At 46.3% G+C, this 12,884-nt stretch overlaps 1 protein-coding gene across 2 annotated transcripts in view; it reads left to right on the forward strand.

The window, feature by feature from the left end:
• Positions 1–12,617, forward strand: part of rab3gap1 (RAB3 GTPase activating protein subunit 1) — a 47,440-nt gene extending 34,823 nt beyond the window's left edge. Inside the window, exons 21-26 of one of the 2 annotated variants that reach the window (XM_030342602.1) lie at positions 238–334; positions 911–1,014; positions 2,565–2,680; positions 6,029–6,131; positions 8,664–8,687; positions 10,061–11,142. In XM_030342602.1, coding sequence (XP_030198462.1) covers positions 238–334; positions 911–1,014; positions 2,565–2,680; positions 6,029–6,131; positions 8,664–8,687; positions 10,061–10,150 — 534 coding nt within the window. In that variant the 3' untranslated portion in view covers positions 10,151–11,142. The other variant, XM_030342601.1, reaches the window with a different exon arrangement.
• Positions 12,618–12,884: the final 267 nt, after the last annotated feature.

The following is a 12,884-nucleotide window of genomic DNA, read 5'->3' on the forward strand; positions in this document are numbered from 1 at the left end:
AATACAAGTAAAGCTTAGGTCCAACATTCAATCTCTCTCTCTCTCTCTCTCTCTCTCGCCTCTCGCCCCTCTCTCTCGCCCCTCTCTCTCTCTCTCTCTCTCGCCTCTCGCCCCTCTCTCTCGCCCGTCTCTCTCTTTCTCGCCCTCTCTCCCTCTCGCTCTCTCTCTCTCGCTCTCTCTCTCTCTCTCTCTCTCTCTCTCTCTCTCTCTCTCTCTCTCTCTCTCTCTCTCTCTCAGGTCCTGCACTACCTGTCAGTCCAAAAACCAGCTGACCTGACCCGGCATCTCCTGCCATGCATCCTGCATGCTGCTGTGCTCAAGCTCAAGGAGGAGGGTGTGTGTGTGTGTGTGTGTGTGTGTGTGTGTGTTTAAAAGTGTGTGTCTGAGCGTGTGTGTGTGTGTGTTTAACAGTGTTTGTGTGTGTGTTTAAAGATGTGTGTGTTTACAAGTCTGTGTTTTTGTGTGTGTTTCAAGGTGTGGGTGTTGGGAGGTTAGTGAGTGTGTGGGGGGAGAAAAGGGGATGGTTGGGGTGGCTGGGTGTGGGGGGGGGAGTGGTGTGGGGGGGGGAGTGGGTGTGTGTGTGTGTGTGTGTGTGTGTGTGTGTGTGTGTGTTTGTGTGGGGGTTAAGGGCGTTAGCCTTGGAGAAGGATGGGGTTGGTTGGAAATGCTAGAAGGGCTCTTTTATTCTAATACCTCACATCTTGAGGTAAGTGAGCAGCACAATTTAAGCACCAGGGACGGAGAACCTATGAAAGTTTAATGCTAAGAGGAAGACCATGAAGGCCAATTGCCTACATAGGAATATTTAGAAGGCCAACCAGGCCGGAAGCCTTTCTCTGTGTTTCTCTGTGTTTCTATCTCCGTCCTCTGTTATGATGTTATCTCATTTAGGGTTCTTCCCCTCCTTCAGAGTCCCTGGAGGACATCCCTTCAGTGAAGAAAGCTGTCCAGCAGGCCACTTCTCATGCCAGCAAGCAGCTACGACACCCCAACCCCGACCACAAGAAGCTCGAAGTCAGTCCAATCTCTTCTGTCTGTTCTATCCCTGTTATGTTTCTATCTATCACCCTATGTTATCGTTGGCCTCAATCCCGAGTCAGTGCCTTTTAGCCAATAGATGGATGCAAATTATCAGACGAACAGTGCGTTTACATGCACGCTACAAACCCATTTGGAACCTGCTTACTCCAGGTTTTTGTCCACAAGGGATGGGGGATTTCCCGATAGAGCAGTATATCACGGTTGTGTAAAAAGTTGAGTGCCCGATCCAAAACCCTGTTTCCCCCCAAATAAGCCGTCCTTTATGGCTTTAAGGTCGATATGTGAGCGAAGCTTAGGATATATAAATATTGATGAAAGCAGAAGTTTAAAGTGCTGGTATGCTGATTACTTTTTTTTCCCTCCAAGACCTTAAACTGCATGTGAGATGAGCACAAATGAGTAAGGTAAAATGTAAGGTCTCAAACTAAATCGGCCTTCATGCAGAGTATGGAGCAGAATAATGAAACACGATGCTAATGCTGTTCTCAAGCTGACTGGCAGCGTCGTCGCTCCATCTCCTGGTAGAACTGCTTCAAAGCCCCCCCCCCCGTTTGAGGCATCCGATCGCCAGATATATCGCTGATTTAACGATTCCTTTCGGCTTGTATGCCTAGCCTAACCCACTTAGACAACGCTACGAATGGCACGTTTATGAAGGTCATAATTCATCCCTAGTCTATTAATCAAACATGCCTAGTAGCCTTATACTGGATTTGTTAATGGGTTTATAATGTATGAAACAAGAATGGGGAAAAAAACTGATTTGCAGACGATTGGTCCCACCCTGTGGCAGAAGAGCGCGCCACAGCACATGATGACAGGGACTTGTAAGAGGGCGCTCTCGCGTAATTGAACAAAACGGCTGGACCGCAAACCTCAATGTTTACAGCTGTGTATGAAAATGCATATTGCCCAACCCTAATGTCAACAAGGCTAAAGCGCTGTTTCCTGCCACTGTTTCTCCCCGGAGCAATTCCCGCTTCCCAGCACCTAGTTTATCAGATCCAAATAAGATATTCCGAGTGCTTTGGCGCACTCATCCGGAAATACGCACAAACACGTAAACAAGATGCATGTTGGGTCTTTACACAGTATTGACCTACAATGGCACACAGTACAACTCACTTTCGGAGCGGAAACATCTTTCAGAGAAATCGATTGACGGGCAGTTCAAAAACTATGAGTGAGCTGTGCATGTCAACATCCTCAAATGTCTTGTCAGTCATCAGTGTCTTCAATGCTGCCAATCAAAACGAGGATGCTAATCAACACAACACAATAATAAGTCAAGAACAGCTGGGGCATTACGTATCAATCTCGTCAAACGTTATTGTTGGATTTGGCACATCTGTCAATTTCTCAACTGACCTAACATCAGTACCCGGGTTACCTTAATGGCCGAGCAAACCCTCTGAACGGGCGTACCCTGGTCTATGGTGTTCCTTCCTTCAATGTTGAGGGGGATGAACGTCCAATGCCCTTGAACACCGTGTCTCTTCCTCGCGGCTCTCCCCTGCTGTCAGGAAGTCATCAGTCAGCTGGTGGCGGTGGAGACCGTCATTGCCCGGGCCCGCTCCCTCAAGGCAAAGTTTGGCATAGGCAAAGCTGAGGCAGGAGAGGATTCCGAAGATCTGGAGAAGTGAGTGTCCCACGCATGCACGCACACACCCCTCCAACCACCCCCATCCATCCATCCATCCATCCATCCATCCATCCATCCATCCATCCATCCATCCATCCATCCATCCATCCATCCATCCATCCATCCATCCATCCATCCATCCATCCATCCATCCATCCATCCATCCATCCATCCATCAGTTGGTGTTTGATGCCCTCCACGTAGCAGTGAGAACATCCTTAGGTATTGTCCACCAGGTATAAAGGACATGTGGTGCAGCCACAGCTATACTCTGTGTGGTATGTGTATTGATGTCTGGCTGCCGCTCATCCGATCTGAGCCCAGCCGAAGCAAACAAACAGAGAAGTCTGCAGCCAAAGCTCTTGGTGTGCATCACAACTCCCGAGCCCCCGGGGTTCTGTAGACCAATCTATAATAAGCGAAATACCTAGAAATCTGTTCAAAATGAACACATTGCAATGGAAGAGGCCAAACATGGGCGGAACCAATATTGTGGGAATGCAAGAGCCATTTGAAACGCTTAATCTAATTTCATGAGAGCGATTCTATTTTAAATGCTTCTGAAGGTCTGTTCTCGGCTGTATTTAATGCCAACATGGCTGTAGCCAAACTGGTTCCTCAGAGTGCCAGTTGAAATGTTGTATGCCGCACTTCATTGTTGCACAGCCAACACACCCAACTTGGTGTGGTTCATTGTCCGGGCAAATCGAAATAGTCCCAAACTTTGCTGGTTTTACAAGCTGACCCTTTGTAGGGTTCTGAGTCCGTTCTGTGGTTCTGCAGGTTTTTGTGGTTTGGAGATCCACTATCTGAACTGGTCTTAACCCAGCACTAAAGCATAAACTCCATCCAAACTCCTCCATGTCTTTTGCCTCTCTCTCTATCTCTCTCCCTCTTTCTCTCCCTTTATTAATATCACAAGCTGCTTTTTCATTTCACCACCAGCGCCTGATCCTCTCTCTTTCTCCAACTCTCTCTCTCTCTCTTGCTCTCTTGCTCTCTCTCTATCTCTCTTGCTCTCTCTTGCTCTCTCTCTCTCTCTCTCTCTCTCTCTCTCTCTCTCTCTCTCTCTCTCTCTCTCTCTCTCTCTCTCTCTCTTGCTCTCTCTTGCTCTCTCTCTCTCTCTCTCTCTCTCTCTCTCTCTCTCTCTCTCTCTCTTGCTCTCTCTCTCTCTCTCTCTCTCTCTCTCTCTCTCTCTCTCTGCTCTCTCTCTCTCTCTCTCTCTCTCTCTCTCTCTCTCGCTCTCTTGCTCTCGTGCTCTCTCTCTCACTTCTCGCTCTCTTTTCCTGGGGGAGCTCTAATATATGTCGGCCGAAGCGAGTGGCGATGTGGGTGGGTGGGTGGGCGTGAAGGGTAATGGTGTATGGCTCCCGCCCTTCACCACCTCCAGCCTCTGTTAAAACCAGCATTGTGTTTTTATTAAAAGTATTAAAGTCCCATATAACAGGAGGCCAGTGTCACCATGAGCCATGGAGCCGATGTCAGCCTTCTTTAATAACAAAGAAAGTGTGTGCGTGTGTGTCTGTGTGTGAACGTGTGCATACGTATACCAAATGTATTCAAAACCCAAGGCATGTTCCAAATATTTGCATTGTGTTTTCCAATTTAGACAGAGGCTGACAATATTCGGCCTTCTTCAGATTTTAGGAGAAGTCTTAAACCAACATTACAATTTGTCTTCTTGCCGTGTGCAATGGTGTTTTTAAAAGTGTCATAACTCTAAGATTTAAATCTCTTTAACCTGAAGTTCTCAGTTATGAGCGGACCAGAATTTGTTATTACCCTGCTACTTTTTTCATACATTTCCATTCGATTAATTTCAAGAGAAAATAAGATTGATATCATGACCGACACTTAGATGACACGCACTCAAACACAGTGTACGGATCAGTCCCAGAACCTACACACACGTGCACATGAACAATGTCTGCATCTCTGGTAGACACACGCACACACACACACGCACACACACACACACACACACACACACGCATGTATGCACACAAATGCATTGACATACACACACACAGACACAAACACACACACATGTATGCACACACATTCATCAACACACACCCACACACACACACATACACACACACACACACACACACAAATACACACACACACACACACACACAAATACCTTTTATGTTCCGTAGAACAGGACGGAACACCCGCACACACTTAAACACACACATGCGTATAAACACACACACACACACACACACACACACACACACACACACACACACACACACACACACACACACACACACAGCATTAGGACTCATTAAGAGGACACCCAGGGCAGGCCCGGAGCGACGTCCTCTCTCCCCGTCTCCAGAGCACTTGTCCTGGATAAGCTGCTGTGTCAGTAGAGAGCCCTGAGTCCCGGCTACGTCCCAGAACTCATCCCCCCCCCCCCCCCCCCTGCAATTTAAGATGCTAAGCGTTACTTACCCACTCCTGGACATTGACGGATATTGGGTATAATCTGCCACATTTGCAGATTCCCATACTTGCTAATATAGTGAGATGGATGGATGGAATTGGGATAGGATAATACTGGCTAAGTAAAAGAAGGAGAGAAACAAACAAAACACTGGGAATTTGGACGAGGCAGGCTCAACTTGTAAAGGTAAGTGCTGTTGCGGTGTTTTGGTTGCTCTTGCAGTGATTTGTTTTTATTGGTAGAGCACTGTGTGGGTGTTCGTCAGGAATCCTCCTGTTTTACACAAATGGGCAGATTGTGGAAAAGGCAAGAGCGATCAAATGTCATCGATTGATTCGCAGTACTAGAAATTTGTTAAATCAGGTTGTTTTTTTTGGCACAGATTCTGACAACATCCTCCTAATTGCGCTGAACCTTCTCTGTACTTTGATTCCTCCTTTCCTCTCTCCCCTCTGTTTTATCACCTCTGTACTTCTTTTATTATTTTCTGCCATCCTTCTGTCTCTCTCCTTTGTCATATTCCACTTTCTCTCGTCTCCAAATTCTTACTTTTCTCATACCTATGTTTTATGCTCTCTCTCCTTTTTCCATCTCCTGTCCTTCTCTATATATCTCTTACCTGCTCTCTCGCTCTCTCTCCCCTTCTCCGTCTCTCACTCCCCCCTTTTTCTATCTATCTCTGTCTCTCGCTCATGTCTATGTGTATCTCTCTCTCTCTCTCTCCCCCCCATCTCTGTCTGTCTGTCTCTCTCTTTCTCATTTGTCACTCTCTGTATCTCTCCTCTCTCACGATCTCCCATTCCTCTCCCTCCATCCCTCACTCTGCCTGTCTGTCTGTCTGTCTGTCTGTCTGTCTGTCTGTCTGTCTGTCTGTCTTACGTCCTGCTCAGGTTCGTCATCTCCTTGCTGGAGGAGCCCGAGGTGGCGGTGTTGGGTGCTGGACGCGGGCCGGCTGGCAGCATCATCCACAAGCTGTTTGTCAGCTCTCAGAGGGTAAAGAGATCCCCTCTGTGTCACACACACACACACACACACACACACACACACACACACACACACACACACACACACACACACACACACACACACACACACTGCCCACCTTCCCTAGGCACGTATAGCGATATACCCCCGAACGCACCCGCATCTCCTACACACACACCCCTTCCCCTGGCACCCAAAGGAGGTTCACACTGAACAGGGTACCTGCCATCCAGAACAGGCAAATAATCAGAAGGGGTGTTCCTTCCACTGGAAGGATAAAGATATACGTAGAAATCAGATGAAATTGAGCACATTGCAATCTAAGAGGCTAATCCTGGTCTTACAAAAATGTTGCGTGTATCATAAGAGCAGTTTGAAATGCTTAATCTTTTATTCTTTGACAAAATCTGATTCGGTTTGATGTTAACGTTTTGTTAAATGTCCAGATACCACATAGCGAATATGGTCCAGCATAATGACGCATTAATACTGTTTGTAGGACTAACAAATGTTCTATAAATATTTGATTAGGGTTGACAAGGCAATCATTTCAATTGTGTATATCACCAAAAACCCAAACGTTTAGCCGAGTACTATTGTAGGAGTACTTTTGGGGCCGACTAGCAAGCACAGCAACATTTAGTTGATTAATTGGACACATCCCTTACAGTAACTTCTCCCTCCCTTACCATGAATGCTGGGATGGATGACACACACGCACACACAGATGCACACACAGACACACGCACAGCGATAAAGCAATTCTGAACACATTGAGAGCTAAACCTTGACACAGAACGGCCCATCGTCTCACAGTCCCCCCAGACGGGATCCATTCGATTGAAGACCTTTGACCTTTGCCATTTAGAGACTGGCTGGTGAAAAAGCAAACTGCAGTCGGCAGTTGGTTTGGGAGGCTTCACTTTGTTAGGGTCGGACTCAGCGGTTTGCTGTGTCGTCAGCAGTTAGGATGGGTCGTTGCCGCAGCAACTGTCACGACGTAGCCTCACATTGCTGAGTTTACCGTAACTAAAAAAAAAAAAAAAAACATTTTTATTCCTGAGCAGGACTTTGCTCAAGAGGCTACACTACAAGAAAAAACACAAGCAAAGCCATTTTTTTCCTATCTACCCCCCTCCGCCATTCTGTTACAATCAGCAGAAGGGTCGGGGAACAGGTGTATGCGTGCGTATTTGTGTGTGCTTGCGTGCGTGTACGTGCAACAGTGCGAGGGGAGTGTGTGCGCGCGCATGTGCTTCAACGTGCCTGATATACCCTGATTTGAAATGACAGCAAAGACAACACAACAACAGCCACCCCCCCCCCCCCCCTCCCCCCAGCCTCGTCCACACCTGGCGCCTGGACGCCCAGCATGTGTTATTGGTTATGTAAATCAAGCTGTCTGAGAATAACCTCCACCGCTCCCGCCATGCCTTGTGTGGAATAAACACCTCATGCACATCCGTCCAAACTGGTGAAACCAGCATGAACTGGGATAATGTGTGTCTCCGGAGGAGCTGGTCTTCTGCACAATTGAAAGGATGAGTTTTCATTTATATAAATATGTATATATATATATATATATATATATATATATATATATATATACAGTATATAGTTTTACTTTCTGGTGTAACTTTGTATCCGATAGTTCATCAACTAATGAATGAGGCGCCTGCAGCTTCAGATCCTCGCCACGCTTCTTGTTTTCGCGAAGAAATGCAAGAAGAAAAATCTTGGAGTGAATGTTTGGCTCCACACCTTCTGCTGCGCCGTTGCCTCTTTGTGTGTGCGTGCGTGTGTGTGTGCGTGTGTGTGTGCGTGCATGCGCCGCGCAGTTAAAACAATGGTGTGAGAAGAGAACCCTCCCTTTTCTTACACTCTCCCTCTCTCTCACTCTATCTCTCGCTCTCTCTCCTTATTTCTCGCTCCATCTCTCTTCCTCTCCACCTCCACTATCACTTTTCTACCCCTTTGCTTCTTTTCTCCGGCGTGAGATGTCTGAGCATTAAATTATAGCCTGTGCGTTGCCACACTCTAAATAGAAAGCTAGCAATTATCCCCAGCATATGGAAATCAGGTGAAATGAGCACACAGCATAAAGGTGAGTTTCTGCCAGTAGAAAGACACAAGACAGACAGACAGACAGACAGACAGACAGACTGTGGATTTGACGGCATGGGCTCCGCCTCAAACCTGAGCTGTGAGATTGCTTGGACAGTAGACACGAAAAACTCTGTGCGGTGGCTTCGCTCCTTCCCTCTCTTCTGGACCCTTGCTAGTCTTTGGCATGGCTCGATTGCACGCTCATTAGTATTTTCAACGTGTTTCACGTCAACGAAACGGCGTCGGTCAGTTTTATAACTGGTCCTCAATTATTTCCCTTTTCCTACTGTCACTATTTCTATTTTCTTACTGTGGTGGAGATGTTTTTGTGTGCGGTTGGTTCCTGGGGTTGGTCTACCTCCATTGTGTTACATGTGTTTTGTGTTTGTGTCGTTTTTTCTCTCCTAATGCTGCTTGCCTATCACCCATGTCAAGCTGACTGACTTCACCAGTGATGAGGTAACCATTAGCAACTAGACCAACTCCCTCCCGCCCCCTCCTCTGGGAAAATACACTGGCCATTTCTGTACTAATACACTCACTCTTAGGAACTGAAACCCCTCCCAATGGATTATGCGCGCACACAGACTCAAGTGCGAAGCTTGTAGTGTACTTCAAATACGAGCAGCAGTCTGCCGCAGAAAGGAAGGGCTCCGGAGCTGCTTTGGGTACGAAGCCAACAGAGAATGTCTGCATAATGATTGTGACTTGAGGTTTGTAGTCAGGTCAGAAGTCTCAACCAAAGACTAGATACTATAATTGGCACTAATATCTAGTGTAGATGATTGGCACAGCGCAAAAGTCCACACTGGCTCATTGCGTCTTACATAACATTACGATAAACAATAACAAGCATGTTTCAATTTCGCAAACACAGCTTTAGTACAAAATTATTCGTATCAAAGTTCAACACCAGATTAATGTGTGGTACATATATTGTATTCATTTTTAAATCTGTGAGGCCGATCCTCCACTCCAAGAATATGCAAGGCTGGAGCCAAAGTGCTCTGCATCAAACACAAACCCTGAGATGCCGGTCTTATTGAGTGCAGCTTTCTGTAGCCCGGCATTGACCTAAGTTGGAGCAGAGCTGTAGTGTTTGGAAGGATGGTGCTGCTACCTGAAAATAATATAAATCCTAGAAACCAACATGGTTTCGGCCTATCGGTTACTTAAAGATCCTTTAACATTCAGCCTGTTTCTAATGGGACATCCATTGTAAATTAGTGATGATGATAGGATCTCGAGTCACAGAGCGGTGGGATCCTAGGATTAGAGAACGCCCAGCATAATGCAGCTAGGGCCTTCTCCCCGGGTGACCCAGTTTCATTGAAATGAGTATTAGGAAGCCTTTTTGGCACGACATCATGTTAACATATCCATGTTCTCAATCCCTACCAAATATAGGAAATAGCGAACCAGTTCAGGCATGAGTGTTTGCAGAAAGTATACCGGCTGCCAATCTGTTCACGGACATGTCCATATGGGCAACTCCACAAGCCGAATCCCTGTGAGCAAATTGCTAGAGACTGCCGCAGTCCCTGTTGGCCACCCTCTGTGTCATTGTATGGTGCAAGGAATAGTCCCTTTCAGACGAGCTGGACTCTGAGAGCACAATGGAAACCAGCGGTGTTCCCTTGCGCCTTCCTTAATTTGACCAACCATTCACCGAGCTGACCTCCACCCACCATCAGCTACACCCAAAGCACCATTTTACCCTGTCCCAGGAAGGATTGTCCTTCTCCAGAATGGTTGATCCCTCTCAAGCTAACCCCTCTGCTCTTTGTTGCTCTCGTTTTCTCTCGTTGGACCCTTGGTGCGTGGGGGATCAGGGCTTTCTGGGTGACATGGAGGTTTGTATGACAGAGCTTCACCGTAGCCTAGCTTTAGCGGGACGTTCCATCCTTCATAGCAAACGCTAGTATATTTGTTGTCCTTACCACCGATCACTAGTCTTGTAGCATTAGCTTTGTAGCAATAGGTTTGTAGTACAGTAGTGCTAGTTCTCCTTCCTGAACCTTTAATAACTGCTTTAACCACTGTCCCAAATGGCTAACCAGTTCAGCCATTATTGAAGCAATCGGATAACAATCCTTGGGGATTCCGGTGTGTAGGTCTTCACAGTGGTGAAGGGATGTGGAACCGGAGGGAGGTTTTGGGTTGTGAGTGGAGGACCATCATTTACACTGGCAGGGCTATTTTGTCCCTAAGCTAGGGCTCCTTTTTCCATGTTTATCTCGGTGCAGTTGTATTTCCATTGATCCAGAGAATACCTGCTGGCACAACATCTTTCACTACATTGGGTTTTGTATCAAAACCCCCGCCATAACACCAATCCTGGCCCCATCATAGATTCAAGCTTTGTTTCAAAGATTTATCTTTTGTTATTCATTTGTAATAAATAACACTGCAGGTACAAACCTGAGTCAGCTCCCGTTTAACTGGTGCCATGTTATCCACCCTTAAAAAAAAGTATGTTTTAACCATGCCTCACTCTGTTGTAGGTACGAATGTCACCGCTCTGTACCCCAGCTGTCTGGTATGACTCAGGCTAGTGGCGTACGCATGGTGTGCCAGCACGTCTCCCCGTATCGAATTGTCAACCTTTCCGTGCAGTCCATGTCTCATTAGTCTTAAACCTGGCAAATCCGTCTTTTACCTTCATTTCCCCCTCCTCTTTATGAACACGATCGATGAAATCAATGAAGGATTATGTTTTATTGCCTGGGTTTGCTTTGGCCATTTACAACAGACGGACCCGGTGGACCCCTTTGCTTTATGTGTGCAGCGTACCAACGATTCAGGAGGCTTTAACGAACACCCGTAGACCTCGGCGTTGGCAAATCTCTTGGTTTTATGCATCTGTGCATGGCCCATAAAATTAGTTTAAAATGTCTCTGCCCCCCCCCCCCCCCAACCCAGGCAGCCCTACTGGCACCCATGGACGACGACCTGGTCCGTCCAGGGGGCGGGGCCGATGACAGGAAGCCGATGGGCGGCGGCCTCAACGTGCCCGACTTCCCGCCCCCCGCGGGGCGCGAGATCCTTCTGCGGACGTGCGTCCCGCGGCCGGCGCCGTACTCCAAGGCCCTGCCCCAGCGTCTGTTCTGTGTGCTCTTGAGGGAGGACTTCAGACTGGCCGGGGCCCTCTCCTCCGACACCTCCTTCTTCTGAGAGCCCCCCTCCCCCATGGATGAAGTGCATGCGTTCTTTTTTTCTTTTCTTTTTTTATTAAGGGTTATATCGTCATATCGACTCCAAGCAAAACGCCACTGTTTTTGTGTTGCGGTCGAGGCGGTTGCTTGACCAGTCCATCCATAAAGAATATCGGGAAGCAGCGCGCTTTGTTGTTCTGATTGTTATTATTGTTGTCATTGCGTAATGGCACACTGCGATCATTGTGGGTCACCACAGGTGTTTGTCAATGTATTTATTCCCTCCCCTCTGTTTAGAGGGGAGGCAAATAAACCGTCTCTGTGTCGCATTGTGATTTAAAGTATTGACCAGACAATGTGAGGTTGGTGTTTGGTTGGTTTACTGTGGAAGAAAAACAGGACAGGAATGTCTTTGTTGACCGCGGTGTGCGCTACCATACCACTATTTGTTAGACGGACTTTACTGTCCGTTTTCATCCAGAGGTTGACAAAAGGTAACAACCACTCTGTAGTTCTTTAACTAAAGACTTGTCTTGTATTCTCTCACCCGCCTAAGGTGTTTTCTAAATAGAGAACAATCACTTGTCTTTGGCGAACCAACCTAACCATACCTGACAAAATAATGGCGCTATTTATGTTTACAATGGTATCTTGTGTTTATCATGACCTTCTCCTCAACAACTCGTTTCGTCAGGGTAAGCGTTCAACCTGGCAAGTTGACAATTTGGGGAGACACCATTTATCTTCTCATATGTTAGTGCTATTTGTCTCGCATCAGCATACATACTCATCTGTATTCCTTGTGCATTTGTGGTTTAGCTAAACAAATAAAAATGCATTGTGGACAAATGTAAACAATGCTTGTTTACATTTACTTAGGTGTAAATGTAATTCCTCAGTGTCCCCTACCTTGTAGAAACCCCTGGTCAAAAGTGCAATTACACATATCATATATTGTACACACAATGTATAAATGTAATAGAATAACAATGTAGCTTCACTCAAAGCAGAAGGAACCAGTTTTGATTGTCGATTTTCATTGTGCTCTTTCTGCTAAAAATTATGTTTCAAATTAAAAACTATTGCCTAGTTAAAGCATTTCTATTGTCATTAGTTGACTAGGGGAGTGGATGTGATCTGGGGATATGGAACTGATATGTACATGATAAATGTATTTCTATGTCCTTTACTTTAGTACTGTAACATGGATAACAATAAACACATTCAAATCAAACGCCTGACTGCTGCTTATAGGTTACCGTGATACCGTCAGCTTGAAGTCTTTTGGGGGGGGGGGATTTGACAATGAAAACAATGCAATCTCATCTCTATATTTTAGAACCTCTTCACTGTAGCCACTTTGGACGATAAAAAGTATTTGAATGATGAACATTTAAAGAATACATTTAAATCCATTTAATCTATCCGCCTCTGGAATAATGGCCAAAAGTAATGTGATCAACTGGTACCATTTTAATAACCAAGGGGGAGCAGTGGATGG

This window comes from Gadus morhua, chromosome 20 (genome assembly GCF_902167405.1).
Source record: "Gadus morhua chromosome 20, gadMor3.0, whole genome shotgun sequence".
NCBI classification, from domain to species: Eukaryota; Metazoa; Chordata; class Actinopteri; order Gadiformes; family Gadidae; genus Gadus; species Gadus morhua.